At 47.3% G+C, this 21,419-nt stretch overlaps 1 protein-coding gene across 8 annotated transcripts in view; it reads right to left on the minus strand.

Annotated features, from left to right (window-relative positions):
• Positions 1-21,419, minus strand: part of LOC102574673 (opioid-binding protein/cell adhesion molecule) — a 749,440-nt gene that overhangs the window by 66,094 nt on the left and 661,927 nt on the right. For all 8 annotated transcript variants that reach the window (XM_059719855.1, XM_059719858.1, XM_059719859.1 and 5 more), the window contains one exon: positions 17,888-18,013. In XM_059719855.1, coding sequence (XP_059575838.1) covers positions 17,888-18,013 — 126 coding nt within the window. The remainder of the gene's footprint in view (positions 1-17,887; positions 18,014-21,419) is intronic.

Here is a 21,419-nt window from a genome sequence, read left to right on the forward strand (position 1 = left end):
TACCCAGACATGGGGCTCTGCAACGTTCTTGGTGTGAAGGCAAGTCATAGCTGTTAATTGGTGTGAGTGCAACCAAAGGCAGTCTGTGGCTTGCAGATTAAATAGCTGCTGAGCTAGTAGCCAGCTAATTCCTGCTTGAGAGGAAAAAGCTTTGGTTGTGTGTCATCCTGAACAAAATGTGCTGCAGGACCTGCCACAAAGAACAAAGGGCTGTCACTCGGAGCCACCAGCAGTCCCGGTTTTTCATTAAGCCCCAGCTCCTCAAATTAGGCAGGTATGTGAAGACTTCCAGCTCTGGTAATAAAGTAAGTGCTTAGCCATCCTGGGTGTAGAAAGAAGCAAGAAAACAGAAATTCCAAACTCAAAATCCAGAAGGAAAATAGAAAGACACTCCAAATCACTGGTTTTTAATTTGGGAGGATTTTTTGTGATGTTTGAATGCTTGGTCTCATCAGCTTTCATCTCTTCCCAACACACACTGGCTAGGGACAGACATTCAAAAAGTCTGAGCCTGAATTGATTCAATTTTTGTAGGTTAATTTAACCTGGCCAGGCCGAACTGGTTTGTAACTCCACAGACATCCCAGACATGTAGGCACATGCCTGTCGTGGCTCAAGTTAGAAGTTGGGAGGGTGCTACAGCAGCGTCCCTTCCACAGCACTGAGCTGATGGGGGGGGAGCGTGGCCAGACCCCCCCCCCCATACTCTGATTAGCCCAGCAGCGAATTGATAACAGTGTTTATCACCCCATTAAGAAAACAACAGAGGGACATTAACAGCTACCTGTTGATTCTGCCTGTAGATTCAGCGCTGAGGATAGCCAGCATGTGGTCTGCTAGCTAATACACAGACACCTCCTCAGCAAGGCACAAGGAAGGGGGGGAATTCCTGCTTAGCAGGGAGTGGTGAGGGGGATGGGGGGGAGCTGTAGCCAGCGAGCAGAGGGGAGGGGCAAGCCCTATTGGGGAGCATAGAGCCCCACCCGGCCCAGAGAGCATGCTGGGATACTGGGGGAGTCTGATTTAACTTAAACCGGCAAGGGGTCTGCATAAACTGGTTTGATCCAAATCAGTTAAGTCTGATACTACATTCGACCAGGTTTATCTCAAACCAGTTTCAGCCATTTTCAAGCTGGTTGATGTGCACAGAATGTGTTCTGTTACAGGTTTAAACCAGTTTCTGATCACTAAAACCAGTTTATGTGTAATGTCTGTCCCTAGCCACTATGAAGGGAGCCTGTCTGACTGTCAGACCACCTTTATTTGGGGGTCTCATGTCATGGAGTCCCTAACTTTAGGCATCTGAGGTTGTAACCTCCAGTCTGTACCAACAGCTCCAAAGAGCTGCCAAATTCAGGGCTCGGCCCTGAAAACATTGACGGTGCAGAGCTTAGCATCCTCTACACTAAGTATTTGTGGCTATGGACCTGCTTTCAGGATCAGGTCGAAGTCCATGTCTTGCCTAAGGAACAAGTGCTGAACAGAAACCCCTTGGGCCTGATTCCCAAGGCCATTGGCTTCAGCAAGAATTCAAAATCGGGTCCCCACTATTTACAGAGAATGCATCTTAAAAGCTAATTTAGTTTCCATCGTTCATGCTGCTTTTTTAGTTTGTTCATTGTCCTCCTCGTGGGCAAGGAAAGGAAAGGGGTCACCTTCATTTCTGTGTCACGTCAGTTTTGCTCTCGGGTGCTTACTACAAATGGGCAAAATTCACCTCCATGCAGCTCGGCACTCCTACCCACCACTTGTCAACTGTCCCACCAAGGTTTACTGTGTAGAGAAAGCCATGCTCATTTTCTGCACTGGGATCACCTAGCGTCCAGCTCAGCCTTGGAACATATGGAGGCAAAGCAAAAACCTGGGCTAATCTGTTTTCACTGATATTAAAAACAGAACTTCCAAAACTAACAAAAGACAAACCAAGCTGGGTTTTCTATTGTACTGGGTGAACCAACTTGTAACTTTGGAGAAGACTTAGCTTTTCTCTCTGCCTCACCTCCACCCCCACCCCTTTGTCTTCCCTTTCTATAACCCCTCTGGGATACCAACTATTATGTTGCACACTGGAGGCCCTGATCTCAGCTCAGCTACAGCTCTTAGGTACTAATGTGATACAAATTAACAGCAATAATTAATTAATAAATCAATCAGTCTGGGTCTAAACTACACACAGATGCTTTTAAAAATGCTCCTCACACTCCCCAGCCCACCTCACCCCCGACAAGCAGAGCTTATGGAAATACATATTCCTCCCTGCCCTACTTAGTTTGATTTCTAGCATATTTTCGCACATCTTCACGTTATGCATTATTTTCACAAATGGTTGATTCTCTCCATAAATATGATTTTTATATGTGGGTTTCTGATGGGGAGGGGGGAGGGTGGTGAATAATAAAACACTAGGTGGAAGGTTTTAATTAATTTTGCATTCATTGTACCAGGAAAGCTCTAATGAGGTGAGAAATATCTTGTTATTGTCAGGATCCTGAAGTTAACAAAACCATTATAGAGGAATCCCTTTGAATTTAAGATCTGTGTACCCTGGGGGGCACACCTAGCTATAAATAAACCTAAGGAGATGGGGCGGAGGTGGATGTCTCTGTTAAATGCAGAAGCTCTGCAGGAGGATCGCTCTTGGGCAAACGGGAACGTGGGCACACGGGAATGCGGATGTGGTTTTGTAACAGGACTGAGAATGGTATTACTGTAAAGGTGTGTTCTGGACTGTCAAGTGAACCACAGCAGGCACAAAACAGGTTGGTAGAGGTATAGCTATATATATATATATATATTTTTTTTAAAAGGGGGAGGTGGGGTATTGCTTTTGGACTTTCCCTCTAGCTTGCTTCTTTTGCCTTTTGGCTAGGGGCGAGTGGGGGGAGGGCGGGGGGGAATTTGAACTCCAAGGCCTCCAGGCTTGGGGCTTGCACATAGGGTGCCTGCCATGGATTTGCAAGCATCTGAAGCCCCAGGCTGAAGTCTGGAAGGTAGGATTACTTGCTGGGGATAATGCCACACAAACTTGAACGACTGAGCTCTGCTTAGTTGATAGAATTTGGAACTGATTCGACTGATTTGGCCCGAGACATGACATTTCAAAATAACCGGGGAAAAAAAAGAGGCCGGTTGCCAAAGAGGAGTTGAGAGGAGCACGGGGAAGCAAATGAAAGTGGTAAAACTCAGCTGCAATGCAAGGGGCAATGCAAGGGGCGAACTGCCCTGCCACCAGATTTCCAGGGGGCAAATTTTTCATAAAAATCTGCGCTAAGTGTGTGCCTGGAAATGAAAAGCGTGCACAGCCTGTAGCAAAACCAGCCTGTCTCATTTGCAAAGCCAGGGGCTAAGTGCCCATTCCTGGTGACTCCGTCCTGCCCGTGGTTGTGGGATGCTGACCTGGTGCCCCCAGTGTGACTGTGCTCCTGCAGTCTAAAGGCAGGAACTGAAAGCCTTGTCCACCTTCCCCCTCCCCTCACCAGATCTTATGCTCCCACACACACATGCACACGTGTGCCAACTGCAGAGCCAGACCCTTGTGCATCTTACAAAGCACACAAGATTTTCTGGAGGCCTCCAGTCAACTTCACTGGAGCCTGGTGGGGGCTTTGCCCGAAGGAGAGATCCAGCATTTAATTCCAGTCTTTCCGGCTCCTCTTCCCCCACACTTCGGGCCTACTCGAAAGCCCCTCGAAGTCAAGGGAAAGGCTGCTCAACTCTTCCTCTTCACCATCCTACCCTCTTACTCACTCTTGTCTGGTCTGCTTTCTTCCTGTTTCCCCCTCCCCGTTTCTTCCTGCCCCCACTCTCTCCTCATTCACATCCCGGGTTTTTTGTTCCCCATTTTCCCCAGTGCCTTGCCCCCCTTCTCCCCCACTCTCTCCCAGCATGGGCACTGACAGAATGGGGACACTGAACACAGTTACAATATGTCAGTGGCTCAGGGGAAAGGAAGGGAAAACAAAATGAAAAGAGATTGTGGGGGGAAGGAAATTTTAAAAGGTTTTAATTAGATCTCTGAGCTGAGTGACTGGCACTTAATATGCAAATTTCTTAAGTCCTTCCATTGTTAAGTGAATTGAGAGTTTTATTTAAATGTGAGGATGGATTGGAAGATGGTGAAGGGTAATTGCAGAGGCGAAATGCACCTCCCTCCCCTTGCTTTACATAGCCAATAGCAGCTCAGCAATGCCAGGGCATTTAGGGATAGGTGAGTCCCTTCCCTTAGCTGGGAGTAGAGCTGCTTGCAGAAGGAAGAGGCTGTCTCAGAGCGGCTGCGCTGGAAGGAAAGACACGAGGCAAGGACTCAGTCATGATTCTCAATCCCCTTATAATTATGCTTGGGAAGGTTCCCGTTCACATTCGGTAACCATGGCTGACTCTCAATTTCTCCTTCCACCTCCCTCCCCTCACCAAAAAGGAGAAAAAAAGAATTGCTGCCCTCAAGAATCAACATTTGCAAAGAGGAAAAGTTCCAAAAATACACCAGGATGCAGGCGTGGGGAACTGGTGCCCTTGATCGATGCCAGCCCTCTCTGGCAGCCAACACAGATGCCATTCGGGAGTGGACTCCTCCTCCTCCCAAATGACTCTCTGGGGACAGGTTCACCCGTAACCAGGACTGCAGGGCCCAACTCCTGGGAATTTGGGGTCAGTTCTGGATCCCAACCTGTTCCTTTGGTGTCAGTTTGAGTGCTGCACAAGGAAAGAGGCCTGGGCACAGATGAAGCTCTGGTATGGAAAGATTTTAGCTCATGACAGCAAACCAGCTTGCAAGACTTGCTGATCAGACAACTGTTTCTGGAACTGTAGAGCCTTTACCTACGAACTCAGACCTCTGCCCCATGTAACTCAGAGCGCACCCCACATGTGACACCCAGTCGGGTCTAAGGTTTGGGTTCAGATCCCAGTAACAGCCAACAGTGGAGGCTGCTGCACCTTCACTAGATCGAGATACAAATGTTTCCTCTTCAGTGAGTTGCCAGTGAGATATGACACTTTAGATCTGAAGGTCACAAATCCCAATACCTATCACCCCGTCCCTGGGGAGCTGAAAAAAGACCACGTTGGAAACACACATGCTAAACTCCCTTCATCATAACCCCATGACAACTACGTACGGTCACTACAGGGCAGAGTTAAGGTCATTTGGTTATCTGTGTATTTCTTACCTTAGCATGCTTGGATTAACTCCAAATATGCTGCATTTTTAATTAAGGGACATCTGCAACAACCCTATATTGTTTTTTATGCTTAAATTACTGATATGTGTCCTCAGCTTTAACTCTGTCTTAACATCAGTGAATATTCATTACAGCAGGGTTTGTCTCTTCTCTACCATGAAGGACATTACAGCAAGTTGCTGAGCTGGGTGGTTTTGGGGGGGATGAAGGGTGCAATGACAGTCAGAGGCTAGAAACAACATTCCTTGCTTGGAAAGCCAACACACTTGAGTCCATGAATGGGGCCACGAATGCACTCACGATATTATGGGTATTATTTTGCAAGGGAAAAAACAAATATATTCTAAAAAATATCAACCAGCTTCTCAGGGGATTTGCAACGACTGCCATCTGTCCAGCTTTGTCGCACCAAACCCAAATCATGGTGGGATACACACACATGCACACCTGTGCACGTGCACACACTTACACACCTGTGCACGTGCACACACTTACACACCCAGCACAAAGGGAGAAGGGAAGGAATACTAGCTTGACAAAGTAGGGAGCTAAGATACAGGCAGACTAGAAGGGAGGAGATGGGAGGTGGGAGGAGTGGATTGGGAACAGAGAGAGAAAGATTAAGGAGACACTGGCTATTTCATTATCCAAATGCCTCATTTAAGAAGCAAAATAACCCGAAGAATCATTAAAAAACTACAACCCACCACGCAGGCCCTCCAGGAGGTCTGGAACTCACTAATAAGTCATTGCTGAGCTGGGCACGCCAGCTAAGAGCACAAGAGAACCTTAATGATCACCCTTCATTTGACTAATGACAGTCCCTTGGCTAACAGGAGCCGACTAGAGAGAGAGGACCCTGGGGCTCTCCACATTAGATACAGGCAGATAAAATTAATCCACCTCACCCATCCACCCACCCTAGCCTGCTTGTGTGCGTGATGCGTTGATAAAGCCTCCAGCTGCGTGGCCCAGACATAAAGTAACACTCAAGGTTCTTCTACTTAATGAGGCTGCTTCCCACCCCAGCAACCTCGATACTGCATGGAAAAGGGGCCACGTCTTGGACCCCGCCAGGTTCTTCCACTGCAATTAAAAACCTCTCTACTAAGGGCTTTTTTTTCCCCCTCTTTGCTTCTTTTTATCCTTTCCCCTTCCTTTGAGCTGAGAGGGGGAGAAAGATCCAGCTTGGTGACTGCAAAGCCATCAATGGAAAACCACATGTGTTACACCACAAACTGTCCACGGGGTGACCATTCCCGAGGTGGACAAGTGGACTTGTTCCTTGCTCCAGGCACCTTGCAAGTTACTTGCTAGCAGCCTACCCACCCTCTTCATGGACACCGGACACAGGAAGCCCTGGAGGGAAACGCTACAGAAAGCCAAGCTGCTGGATAAAGCTTAGAGTGGGGGCTCCATGGTGTCACATACCGCATGACCGCTCTCATCTGAATGCACCCTAAGGCCCCGGTTCAACAAAGCACTCAGGTACAGTTCTTTAAGCCTCTCTTGGGGTCTGTATGCTATTGAGGGCAAGGGAAAGAAAAAGCCCATTCGCAGTTTTCCCCTTGGGGGACGAGGCACAACGCTATCTGTTATAGTCATCCTGCTGTGACATGAGATGGGGCAGAAGGACAATTTATAGAATTAAAAACAAATGTGCACTAAAAAGCTTAATAGATTAACACTTTTTTTCTTCTTTAGCTGCAATAGGTTAGAGAACAGGCTTTTTGGCTCACATCATGGATAGGTAAAGAGAAACAACTGCATATTTCGGGCAGGGGAGGAAAAGAGGCAGACAAGTTCTCACAGGCTGTGTTATATGGTGCCTTTCTAGCACTTTGGTTCAGTCTAATTTGGAAACTCCTAAGCAATGGAGCTTCTACCATCTCTGGCAAGAGAGCCTAATACAGCTGCACCAGCCCTAAGCTTCAACCACACATGCTGCCCTACCCTTAGATGCCAGCCACACAATCCATACTGCCAGGAATACTCCTTTATGCCCACTTTGCTTTGCTGTGAATGATGACACCAGTTGCTGGAAAGGGGTGAAGGAGGCCCTCTATCTGCAATTCTCTGCTGCTATCTCTATGTGGGACAGCACCCCCCCCAGCCCCTGAATCAGTGTTGTGCTATTGAACATCTCCCAGTCTGGGAGCAATCTCCTAGGTGTGATCACACCAGGATCACACCAGAGCTGCAGAAAAAGGGGTTATTCTCACTCTCTTTGGTGACTCACGCCTTTGCATATGCACATTATAACTCCATCCAGTATTTCAGGCTGCCTGGCTCCATTCCTAACTCATGTTTAACTTGCTACCTATCATCACCACCAAGGTCTGGCCTTCATAGACTTGTCTCAGTGTCACTACACTCACACAGACCCCTCATGCAGATACAGTTGCATAAAGCTTGCCTGATATTGCCTTATGCTGTGGGGCAATGAAGCTGCCTGAGAGCATCACAGCAATCACATTGACACACTAATGTAGACAAGTCTCCGTCAGCTGCGATTGTTTGCCAGGTACCTCCCTCCCCTCACGTGACTGGCGTGGGTTATTTTTTTCCTCATTGGATCTTCATTTTGGCAATAATTCTATTCTCTAAATACAGCAGGGGAGGAATGGAGGGAGGGAAGGTGGGAGGGAGAGGAGCTATTTGAGCTAAAGGATAATGTTGGCACAAGATCAAATGGGGATAACCTGGACGTGAATATATTTAGGCTGGAGATTATTCTAACCAGAAGAGTGTGGCTTTGCTACTGCCTTTCGAGCAGAGCATTAGGGGCCAAAACAATCTTTCAGGTGGACCTGGATTAACTAATAAAAGGGACTCCGTAGCCCAGCAGGGGATTAGACTCACTGCTCCAGGAGATCCCTTCAAGCCCCGTGTTTGTATTTAAATGCCACATCTCCCTATGAGCTCCACTGAGAGGAAGGATGCCATCCCAAGGTGATTTCAAGGTAGGGGTTAGGTCCTGCTTTTCTTTTATGCTGTTGCCCCTTCTTCTGACACTGGAGTTGCACCCCTTTCAAGGAGGAAGGGAAGTCCAGGACCTTAAAGATGGACTTTCCAGCAGCAGAGAAATCAGTGGTGTAAAATCAGCCTTGGCTTGATATCTAACTTATTTCATGCATGAACTAAAATGTTCAAACAGCATGCAGGGCAATCCCCTTCTTCCAGAATCTCAACCCAGGGAGCAAGTCCACCTCAAGGGCTGATTTCTGAGCCCAGGGCCCAGAAAACTCTCTTGCTGCTGACACAGCTTCTGCTTTCCTGAGTTTGCCTCTACACAAACTTTGTGCATAATGCAAAGCCGACAGCAGCACAGCAAGTCGCCCTAAGAGGCAAAACTTGTTTGCACACTAAGAAAAAGGGAAATTGGAAAACTGCATGTGACAGCGCCACCTGCCGACACCTGCTGATGCCATAACAGCATTATTTTTCTGTCCATGGTATTCACAACCTTTCCAGCTGTACCCCCATCTCCTTCCCCTCCCCCAAGTGCATAAGAAGGGGGGAGCAGATAAGAGGCACTGTGCCCTGGGGACTGGGTGTGAGCCTAGAAAGCCCAGGTGTGACTGGTTCTGTTCCCTGGATGCACACTGCATCCATCTCCTAAGCTGCAGGGAGATTGCTTAGCCCTCTTTTGGCTTTGATTAAGGAAAAAAAAAAAAGTCTCCCAAGGAAGATATTCCAAAAAATTTACGACTCAATCAACTAACCCAAAAGGAGCATAAATGGAATTAGTTTTAATATTGTTAAGTTGCAAAAATACAGGCATATGTGCATGCCAAAGCTAAAACGGATGCATGCAGAGAGGCGAAGCATATGGGGGCCCATCTGGTAAAAAGCGCATTGCTAGACCTTCCTACACTTCTCATTTACAACAAGAAGCAAAGTTAGTGAACATAAATTTGCTTTGCAAAAAATGTGCAAGGAACAGCTTGCTTGCCCATAACTGTTTTACTGAGCAAGATATGAATAACCTTGATTTCTCATCTCAGCCACCTCATTCTCACTCTCAGGGGATTAATTAGCCTCTAAACAGGTCTTCAGATGGGAAAGCAGAGAGCCTTGTAGCCTTGGAGAGTGAAAAAAAAAAGGAGGAAATAACAAGACTAGATGACACAGCAGGTCAGCACATTAGATGTCACTCGTTAGTTGTTTGTGTTGGAGCCTAGCACAGGTCACAAGTGAGAGGAGTTTGTTAGGTCTCCATTTATTGCCATTTGATATATAGACCAATTTGAAAGCGTATGCTATGCCACAACATTGGATCAGGCAAAATCTGAGCAGGAAGACAGCAAAAGGAAGACGGAAGGAGGGTGCTGTATATACCAAGTGAGTCACTGAAACACAGTGGGGAAGACAGATGGGGGTTCAGGAATAGCATAGCGAATGTGCGTTCATTGGGGGCTGACAGACGCTGGCAGAGCTGTGCAGTGACCAGGACTATGGAACGGGTGACTTAATGGGGCGGTTGAAAAGTTTGGGTAGAAATTAGTTTGTGTCCATGCACGTCCAGGACCAGCACAGCAAAGGGGCTCTGCGGTGCACTGGGAAAGGAGCAGGTGGGACAGACTAGGATAGCAAAGGTGCCACGGATCAGATACAAGTCGAGACGTCAGCAAACACCTGTTGGGGCGAACGATTAACAGCAGGGTCAAGGCACGATCAAAGAGCTGCCCGGAGTGTCTTGAGGCTCCCGGGCCCAGGCCTAAATTCAATTAATGCAATCAGCTCTTCAGGTCAATGAGAACTGACATGCAGAATACGTCAGAGCAGAAGCAGGAGGGCTGCAGCTGCCTGTGTAGGGATGAGCAGACCCTAACTTTAAAGCAAACATGTAGCAACATCACTGAGCTTGGCAGGTCCTCTCAATGCATCTGTTCCCTTTGGAAACCGTGGATTCTAGCAGTGCTCACTAATCGCTCTGTTTTTGCTTGGGAATTAAATGAGGGGAGAAAAAAAAATCAAATCCTTTTCTAAATATGATACCATGCAATATAAATAGGAGCAGGTGTGGAACAGCAAAGCTGCCCAAAACGTCTCCTACTGCAGACTCATCCACACGGGAAAACAAGTTCTCTCTCACATGTGGGATGAAGAGTTGCATCGTCCAAGCGGAGCCAGGAATTGTGGGTTTTTCTCTGCCCGTGGTTTGCTCTGTGATTCCAGGCAAGTCACTTCACTTCTCAAGCCCTTTACTCCCGTCTAGTTTCTATGTATAAAATAAGATTTACCTCCTGCCCAGAAGGGCTTGTGAAGCTGAATTCATTATTGTTTGCAGAGATCCTTGCCTTTATTAGGATTCAATAACGTGTCACTTTTGAGGACTTCTGTCTGTTCTGGTCCCATCAGAGAAGAGTAGCAGAAGTGCCAAGCAGGCTGGAGCAGGGGTGTTTCTTTGTGCTATGTGAATCCCATGTGAAACCTGGGAAATGCTCGGACCTTGTAAGAGTGCTGCAGCAAAAGGCACTAGGGAAGATCATCAGCCGGCAGCATCCCCCTATGAGTGCACATCCAACTCTCCAAAGGCCATTACTGGCACAGGCCTGCAAGGCTGCCCCTTGATGCTGAGAGGAGTGAGAACTAATGACAGCAGCTTCAAAGATGCCTCTGGCCCAGATGAGTCTTTGCATCTCTAGCAAGAGAATGACCTTGGCTCTGACAAGCTTCAATAGCTCTCTGAACTGGAGCGTTTTCATCCCCCAGTCATTTAAGGCATTACTGCAACATCTGAGAGCTTTTCAAGCTTTAATATAACCCTGTCATACTCCTGTGAAGTAAGGAAGTGTGATTATCCCCATTTTATAGATGGGAAACTGAGGCACAGAGAAGCTAAGTGACTTGTTCAGAGTCTCACAAGAAATCTGTGGCAGGGCACAGGAGAGTCAACCCCCTTACCACTGGGCTGTTTCTCCTCTCTAGGGCTGCAGCTGGGGAGAGCACTCCCATTCATGAATCAATGTTAGATTGTATCGTGGATTAAATGCATATATATATACACAAAAATAACAAAAAAACCCTCTTGGTCTAAGTTTTCAAAAATGCCTTGTGATTTCTGCTACCTCAATTACTGGGTGTCCAATGGAAAAGAAACTAAAAGGGCCTGCTTCTCAGGGGAGAGGTGCTTGGTGCTTCCCGGAAATCAGGTCCCTCAATTTAGACGCACAAAAATGGTAATGGCCAAAATCACGAGGCCACGTTTAAATATAAGGCTCCTGTGCTTAAATATAAATTAGGGAGAGGGAAGAAGGCAAAACACTGACAAGAGACAGGAAGTTAAGAATTCAAAGCCATGAAAACAAAGGGAAAAGGATATAAAAGTCAGCTGGGTTTAAGCACAGATGGTCAGTGTGAATCCAGGATGTCCCCTGCTTTCTTCTGTTTCTAGTGTAACGGCAATGCTAACAACTTTCTGAAGTTAAGTCTCTTGTTTAAGGGGGAAAAAAAATCTTTTCCTGTAAGGTCTATAAAAAGTGACTTAAAGCATTTACCAGAAGGCAAGATGCCTTCAAAAAGATCTGCAGGCTTATATAAATATGTATTTAGGATCAACTAAATACATACTAGGGATTTCAAGCATTTGTAAAGATGTCTTACTTCACTGCCTGCAGAGAGAAATTGGTTTATGTTACACATATTTTGACATTTGTTCCACCAATTATGATTTAGTACATGTAATAAATCTTATGTTAAGCATGCGTTAGTACATGTAGCATGCAGTTCTGTACAAGTGCTATCCATGTTTTAAAACAGGTTAAGGATGTTTTGTTACATGCTTATATCATATGCTTAGTAGATATATCTCTTTGGCATGAACCAATTACTTTAACTAGAACACAAATTATTCCAGTTTTGCAATCCATATTCTGTATTTTAGTATATGTATCATATTTTAAATTCTTGCCTGAAGTTACACTCGTTTAAACCTTGTCTTTAGGAGAAAAATAAAACTTATTCTAGAGTTACAGTTTTAGAGAGGAATTTACCATATGACACATGTACCAAAACTCAAGAAGGAAACGGATCAGTAGGCACAACACACAATGAGCATGCCAATATGTGTACAAAATCCACGTTAAAGGCATGCCACACACCTACCACCGCGTGAGCAGTAAAAATGGAGTTCTGATGCTAAGGTACATGCACTGTACATTTTTTATTGGTTTGTCATGCATGTTTTGGCCACTTTCATTTTACACAACAGGCATCACACCACTGTGCTGAGTGTATTAGGGTTCGTTTCAAAATGGCCCAGGCAACATGGATAGGCGTAAAGCTTAAAATCTGCATTACAGCTAGAGGGTCCAATCCTCCCTGCTTGATTCCACTGCCTCCAAGATTCAAGATATGCCCAGCAGGTGAAGCAGCGAGCACTGGATTGCTTGGAGCATGTTCTCCCCCCAGTTATTGGGGGCTCTATACAGATTAGAAACCCAAGATATGGGGTACAGGGTAGGGAAGGGGAGACAGGACAGGAGACGGTCCCTGGAATACAGTAGGCGATTTATGATGATTGCTAATGACGGACAAGATGAAAGAGCAAACACGTTATTCTGAACAAGAGTCCTGGCTATTGGAATAAGGTAGGTCCAGGAGAAAGCTGATTCTCCAGCTGAGTGGAATAGATGCTGCTTCCCCAAGTGCCCAAAGCAAGCATCAGCAAGATCTGTTCTGACATTTTAAGTGGAGAAGTGCTAAACGGAAGTGGGTCTCAAGGAAAAAGCTAGTTAGGGGGCAGGGGCAGGGCTGCCACAAGGCACAACAGAGATGACTGCAGTGGGCGAGGAGACTGCAGGAGAGCTGGGAGTGAATGAGCACCGGCAAGTGCTACACTCCTACTAGCACAGGGTACCAGCAGTTGGCTGTCAGCGCTCTAGCCTCCTTGCAAGGAGGTTCTTTGGCAGATCCCCCAACTAGCATCCAGGGCTTGGTACACAGGGCAAATCAGGTGTTTTGGCTGTATATACGTTTCAGAGCTCTGCACTAAACACTGAGAACACAGTTATCTCAGGGAAACTGGCCCCATGGCTCACTGACAGCAGACGCTGTCTCCTCCCAGGGACCAGCTAGCATCTGGCTGGTTTTAGTAGCTACCACTGGTAAATGTCTGGTGGCCTGCATGGGTTGGTCCTCTTCTCAGTGAATGAATATCCCTACCACAAAACCCACTGAAGCTAACTGATCCACTGCTGGCAGCCTTGGCAGTATCATGGTGACAATACAGGACATGGAGACCGATCTCCTCACCCCCAGAGCTAGTGCTCTCACAGGAGGGTCGAGGTGTGGTGGGGATCTGTGTCCCAGCGATTCTCCAGGTAAACCAGGCATTCATGCAAGGACCAGCCCCAGGGACACAAGAGCTGAGCCTTCAAGTCCTATTGCTGAGGGACCACACTGCTAAAAATGCCAAGGAGGGGACCAGTCAGGGTAGGTGGGTCTGCAGTGTGGACAACACACAACAAGACCAGGACATATTCACACAGGCCACACAACATTCACTCAGTGAGAGCTACTTCAGTCTCCAGGGCCATCAATCCAGCATCTTTTATGAGAACTCACCTTCTTATACAGCTAAAGAAACTCAACAGACACTGGGTCGGGTTCTCCTCCCCGAATCCTAAAGAAGGGGTTGGGCCGATGCATACACCCAAGACCTGGATATAACCTGTTATCTCAAGGACTTCTCTGAACCATATATAGCATTTCACTGTCACTGGTTTTCAAAGAGACAGAATGGAGAGAACTGGCCAAATTGTTAGGACTACCATTAGGAGGCGGGCAGTCACCCCAGGTAGGAGCGCAGGCCAAGGTGAGAGGGTGGGGAGGGGGAGCAGGAACAGAGAGCAGGGACCCAAGCCAGGTCTGGAGCAGGCTATAGCTGTACAGGGTCAGGACATGGATTGGACAACTGCATATCTAAGCCAGGAGCTGGCTGTCAGAGGATAAAGGTCTGGAAGAAAAATGAAGTTAGGAAACAAGACCCAGGGCACAGGTAACCAGGAGCAGGCAGTCAGAAGCCCAAGGACAGACAGGGAGGTATCTATCCTGCTGAGTAGCCTGCTGAGCACTGAAAAGCAACCAGGACCAGGTGGGAGTAGGTGTAGCCACTGGCAACCAAGCTAAAAGTTATGCCACTACAAGCAAGGGTTGACTCTGGGCCTTTCTGCCTAGCTTGTCTTAGTTGTCCCCCCCATGAAGATAAAACAAGCAATTTGCAGTCCTCCAGCATCCCAGGATGCACCACTCCCAGCCCTTCCCTTGCACAGCAGGGGTAGAGCCCAGGTGCTCGGGCTCCTAGCCATGCCCCTGCTGGCAAATCAGAGCCATGCAGGCAAGAAATGGCATTAACCCTTAAGGTGCCACTGCCCACAGCATGGGCATGCCGCTTATCATTGCCCATCATTCAGCGTGGTCTAAGTGGAACGTGTCATTTCACCCTAACTCAGGTAACGTGGGCCAGTTGGTAGCAATCTGGCCAGCCTGCTGCCCTACCCCTTGACACAAGTAGACTCATATGGGCAAATGAACTTCCAGGGGCTTATTTACCTTCCACCTCCCTCCTCCAAGAGTGTGCTGTGCTCCTGTGCAAAGACAGCAAGCTGTAAAAATAAACCAGTAAAAGGTACAGCTAGGAGTCAATGAATCAGGTCACATTACCGGTCTGTCTCCTTCAGTAGACAACTGCCAGCTATAGCCAGTCCCTGATGTCTTAAGGGAAGGAGTCACTTTACCCCATTACACAAACGCCTCGCCAATTATGCCATGCCAAGGATGTGCAGAAAGAAATCTTTTCCTGACCCCAGAGGTGCTGCGCTTCAGACAGAAGCATGAGGCCTGCCCAGCCTCCATAACTGACTTGCTGGTGCCAGAGCAAGTATTTACATCATCCGAACTGTCTCAGCCTTTGTGAAGTTCACCCACTTTCCACTACAGAGGTGGCAGAGTCAGGCCCACAGGGTTTCTTTGCTCTGGGCCATGATCTTTGTTTGAAAGCAAGACCATGTTTCCATTCACAGAAAGTCCCAGCCCCTGCGTACTGGATGTCCACCTCCACGTGGGATATCAAAGGCATTCCTGACATCAAAGGCCTCAGATATCTACCTGGATCAGGGCAGGAAAATGACTGTGATACAAGGAGGAGGGACAGTTCAGATCAATTAACCCCTGAACTAAGCTCTCCCGTGGGGAAATGAGCATTTACATTCAGAAGCCCTGTTCTGCTGTCACAAGATCAGAGCAAGCTCCCTAGACTGTGATGATGATTTGCATTACAGTAGCACCTAACAGGGGTCATCAAGCTGACAGCTTCCTTGTGCGAGGTACTGCATTGATGCATTGTGGGAGAGTCCCTTGCACTGAAGACTCTTATCCAGACAGGCCAAAGGGTGTGGGATGGAGATATTAGTACTCCAGTTTTTAGATAGAGAAGTGAGATGCAGAGGCACTGACTTGCCCAAAGTCACATGGAAAAATCTATGGCCAAGCCTAAAATTGGACCCAGATGTGCCGAGTCCTAGCAAAAGTCTTATTTATGCCTTGCCTGGGAAGAGCTGGGATGTGAGCAGACAACAAGCACGCAGAGTTTAATACTGCTCCTGCACACCCGACAGAGCCTCCACATCAATCATTACCCATGACAGGCGCCATTCCACAGCTGGCGTAACCGATGAGAACTACGCATCAGGTAAAGAAATGAGATGCATCTGCAGAGCCAAATGGGGCGTTGGACCCCAGGGGCTGAGCTGCAGGATAGGATGGTTTTAGAGCCTGTTGCCGCACTGCGTGGGTGTGGATTGCACAGCTCCCGTGCAGTCTGTTCATCACCTCCAACCAGAGCTATTAGTCCTTTACTTGCATGAGCACAACAGTGACAATGTCCTTTTATCCAGGTTTCCCGCTGTGCTCAGACACACTGGGGCTAGTGTAGTTAAAAAATTATGCTTACTGATTCATATTAAAGTGGATGCAGCTGCCAGGCCATGTCGAAGATAGGAGAGCAACATGGCATGCTGTTCATCCCTGATCATTTAACTCTCTGCTCACTGACAGCAGGAAACAGGGCATGCATGTATCTGTGCGCATGCACACTGTAACGGGAGGCCTGTGGCCCCATTACAGAGAAGGGGAAAGGAAGGGTGCCTATGCTTTGAAGCCTGCAGGCATGGATCTGGCCCCAGCCCCAGCCCCTCTCCTGGGTATATAAGCAGGATGAGTTAGTCATTTGCCCTTGGGGTAGATGGAGTGAGGAGTCAGTACCTAAGCCTGGAGTGGGACTGGATGGGGTACAAGGGCTATTAGAGGGCTGCACTGGGTGGGATGAATGCTGGGGAAGGTTGCTAAGAACAGCAGTCCTGTGGATGTGGACTACCTCACTTGAGATGGTTGAAGGTTTGAGAGTGTTGGCAGATTTTGGGAGCCACAAATGACTTAAGCTGTTAAAAGCTGAGAGGCATAGGGTGGCTGTAAGGGGACTAGGGAATGGGAGTTATCCAATGCTAGGCAGCTTGACTGGGGAAGGGTTGGCTGCTTGCACTGCTGGCCAGAGACAACGGCTCTTTAGGAGAGTGGACTAGGACCCCTCTGATGTGAGAAGGGGTGGCATTTAGAGGGACTGCCCTCTAACCTGGACTGAGGGTCTATATTAATTTATCCCACTGAGGTGTATCAGGGGAAATACTGGGTATCCAGGTGGCTGGAGAGGCAGTCAGGCAGTGGTGATGAAGCAAGACTAGGGTCTTACTGCATGAATTATCACCACAGATATATGTCATACCTGGTATAAGCATTTGAGATGTCCGGAAGTGTTTCCTATATTGTAATAGTAACACACACTCCAGAGTGTTCCTGGGACAGCCTATGAAATGTCAGAGCTTGAAGAAAAGAGCAAGTGTAGTGGTGAGAGCAAAAAAACCCTGGGAACTGGGACTTCTAACACTTCCTCAGGTTTGCCACAAATTCAACACACACCTTTAAGCAAGCCACTTTACCTCTCTGGGGTTCAACCTTTTTCCCCATTGTAAATGGATAAATAAGGACACCAGTAGATTGAGAGCATTCAACTATTAATGTCCATAGATTCAGATCATTCAGCTATTAATGTCCATAAACTGTTGGGGTGATTTTTGGGGGGAGGGGGAAGAGATAGGCAGAGAAGGCATTATTAATATAAACAAGAGGTCTTTACTTCTGCACATTATAGGTACCACCCTTCTTCCTTGGAACAGGAATAGCATCCAACTATTTGCCCTGGGAATAGCATCCACCTATTACTTTATTTTGCTCCCATAGTATACTTGCAAGCACTTCTGTTTATTTAGCACAGTTGACCCAGACACATCAATCATTCCTACAAAAGTTAGCATCCCTCCAAGTAGGTAAGTACAATGACCTACACTTTATGGTTCGGGAAACTGAGGCAGAGAAGGATGAAGTAACTTGCCCAAGGCAATGCAGAGACTTGGTGGTAGAGCCATAAATATACCCATAGGGGTCCTGAATCCAGCTTCTCTGTGGAATTAGCCAAGGCTCCATCATTAAAACCACATGAAAAACTACCAGTGAAGGACTAAAGGCAACACAGCACATATGGAAACACAAAGGAAGATGCCCTGAGCAATCGCTCTTGGTAACCCCAGTGCATTTCAGCATCTCTGTTCAGAGTCAGCCCAGATGTCCCCCACCTCCCATTCTCCTACCTTTTTTGGACAGGTGTCGCCATGTCACGGTAGGCTCTGGTCTCCCAAAGGCCAAGCACATGAGGGTTACACTGCTGCCTTCGTTCACGGTGATGTCTGATGAGATGTTTATGATCTGAGGGGGTACTAGAAGAGAGAGAGAGAGAATTAGGAGCAATGCCTGAGCTGGTAGTACACATTACTGGCATCTGCCACACTTGGTAGTCTCCATCCTTTTGCTATGGGACCACACACCTGAAGTGGCTCAGTACTGAATTATTCATGCTGGTTATGGGCTCCTCTTTGAGTGCTGCTCCCACACAGGAAATACAGCATCAGTCAAGGCATGTTTGAAACCCCTGGGATATCCCATCCTCCCAAGAGACAGCACACTCTCTTCCCAAGTCTTCCTCCTTTCTAAGGGCGATGGTGCACAGCTAGTGCAGGAGGAACATTTGACTTGCTGGCACCTCCTGCAATTGGAAATGCTCTAGATGTAACTCTCTTTTTACCTTTACTTCTCAGCAAAGTTTTATAAGCAGGAGGCAACTGAGGGTCAGTTCACTATTAAAACACGTGCCCCTGCTGCCGAGAGGTGCCTTGTATGACTTCACGGTATTAGCTTAAACAATTGACACCAGCCTGGGCTCATCATATAGGTGAAAAAGTATGTGTTACACGTATCGTGGGTGAGCTCAGATCAAAACACCAGATCTCACCACCTTGTGGAACTTCACAAGGTAGCTCTACTGTGAAATGAAGGAGTGATTATAGCATACACTAGTATGCCTCTAGCTTAACCTGGCTAGCACCGTTAACAAATAGCAGTGAAGATGCAGTAGCATGGGGTCAAGCATGTGCTAGCAGCCAGTATCCAAACTCTGGGGCCCCTGGGGGCATGCTCCACTTGTGAGTGGGTGCTGGAGTCTGTGCCATTGAGTTTTTCAGATTTGCACTGATGCTTCACAGCTGGGACCAGAGCCAGGCACTTAGTAATTTCTCACTGACAAGAGAAATAATCCCCTAGGTGCTATTACTGTCAGATCTAAGATCCACTGAAGTCACCCGAATTCCTACTGGTTTTGGATGGGGCCCTTTAGTTAACTGCCTTGTGGTAGGGTTTCATAGTACCCAAAAGTATTCTGCATGGCTTAGATATATGGGGAGACAGGCTCCTACCCAACAAGATTCACAAGCTCCAAAAGAGGGGAAAGAAAAGGAAAAAAAAAATTGTAGGGGGAAGGGGTAGAAAGAAGGAAGGGATGGTAGGAATACTTTCCCTTATTCTTAACCCCCTGCTTTCTTTCCCCCATGTAAACTGGAATTTAAGAAAATGCTCAGCCCATTTGCTTTTGGAGCCATTCTTGCTGTTTGTGACCCTTGTTCATTTAACCTGTTGCTGTTGGTAGCTGGCTTGATTTTTATCCTAGGCAGGTGGCCTTTACAGCTGATGAGTTGCTTTATTTTTAGACAGTTGGATTGTACTTCTGTCCATGAACAGAGCGCGGTCCTGCCTGCAGTTCAGGATCTCAGCTCTGCAGTACCTTCATGCAAACTTGCATGTGAGATGGTTCCCCTGCAGTACCCTCTCTCATGCACAACTTGAATGTGAGATTGGCATGGCTCTCCTGTCCCCAAAGAGCAGAAATGCAAAGGTTTTCCTGGGCCCTCCACAACCCACACCCACCCCAGGTGCTCAGAAAGGCCAAAAGGTCCCATATGTTTCAACTGTTTTATTTAACTCATGCACAAGGGTGACTCTGGATGATAGGGGGAATTTTAGACCCTGGCTGCTTTCCAGCCTGCTTGGATTTTCTATTTTATTTCAGTGTCAAGACCCAGCTGGGATCCTGGCAGCTGAAGGCTAGGCACAGACATTCAAAAACCCAGGAAAGAACTGATTTAAGGTTCACCGTTTTTTGTTAGCAGCATCATTTAGATAGGTAGCGAACAGAACACACTTTCGCCCTTTGGTGGTGGTGGTGGGAGCAAATCTTAGCGTGGGTTTTGCCATTTTTAAACCAGTCCACATGTGCCAAACTTCTGTTTGGTTACAGGTATAGACCAGCTTCTGATCACTTATACTGGTAAAAGTGTAATGTCTGTACCTAGCTTAAAAGTCTGGAAGCAGAAAGGCTCCCTGCCCCCCACAAACCCAGGGTTAGGCTGGAGGTCTCCCCTGCTGACCCAAGATCTGACCTGCCACAACAACTTGGTTGTTCCCTGCTGTCTTGCTCTCAGCACCCAGTGCCCTCAAAGTGATTTTGCCACCTAAGAACAAACTCACGCTTCACCCTCCAAAAGCAGACACATGCACCCAAGCCAGCACTTCTGCTTCCAGAGGCTCCTCGCTCAGCATGAAACTCATCTCTGGTTTCCCACTTCAAGAAGCACTAGCTTAAGCCTCCTACCAAGTGAGATCTATCACTAATTTGCTCTTAGCAGAGGGGATGAAGGTGAAGCCTTCTTAGAGAGATATATGTTTTCTGAATAATCTGCCCCTCTGGCCCCATGTCAATTTGGATAGTTGATTTTTGCCTTTCTGGCCCAAGTGGCCTTGGTGCTTGACTTCTAAATTGGTCCAGTTTTGTTACAGGACAATTCAAATAAATAAATGAACCTGAGCTTCACCAGGACAGAAACCGGGGAGAGAAGATAGGAATCAGAGGCAATTTCAGAGCTCTGTCTCACTACAGGCAAGTCACAACGACCCTGACTTTGGGTGCCTGTGCTCAAAATGCACCCGATTTTCAGAGGGGCTGACATTGTGCAGCTGCGGCTGATCAGCGGCTTTGCAAATCAGGCCTAGAACAACTGAAAAGGCCAACCAAATACCAAAGCACTTAACACCAGAGGCTTCTTTGAAAACGGAGGCTGTGAGCCAGCTTTAGGGGTTTCACACCTGGAAGCTGGACCCTCAAAATCATGAGACTGGCTTGAAAATATATAGAGAGATATTTCTAATGGTACATTTTGCCAGCTGGCTTCTGAAGCCTCAATGGGTGCTTACAGATGTGGAAAAAACAAAAAAAACCCAGCACTTTACTTCCACCTTGGCATGCCCCCATGCCAAGTGCAGCCCAGAAGAGGAATCACGTTGGTTTAGCCCAGCTTGCCTGGCATCTATATAGTTCACGCGCTTCAGCACTGCTTGTTGGCACTTTTATCTAATAACTGATTAAATCAATCCAGCTATTAGATAAAAGCATCAAAAAGCCCCGCTGAAGCACATGAGCTACACAGATACTGGGGAGCCAGGTCAAACTGATGTGATTCCTCTTCTGGTAAACCGCTGTTTGAGGTTTTTCTTTTTTCTACGTCTGTCCGCACCCAACATGCACACGTGGCTTTCTTTACCATAGTGAAGAGCCAGGTTGGTGTTTTCTTATGAAAGCCAAGAAGAGTTTCTCACAAAAGCATGCGTCTCCACCCAGCTGGGTCTGTATGTAAAACTCAGGACGCGTGGAGACCCGTGATGCAACCACAAGGGTTGCAGCAATGCTTTCACGGCTTCAGTTTGCACGTCTATAAAATGGAGGGATGAACTTTCCCC

This window comes from Alligator mississippiensis, chromosome 16, assembly GCF_030867095.1.
Source record: "Alligator mississippiensis isolate rAllMis1 chromosome 16, rAllMis1, whole genome shotgun sequence".
Lineage (NCBI taxonomy): Eukaryota > Metazoa > Chordata > Crocodylia > Alligatoridae > Alligator > Alligator mississippiensis.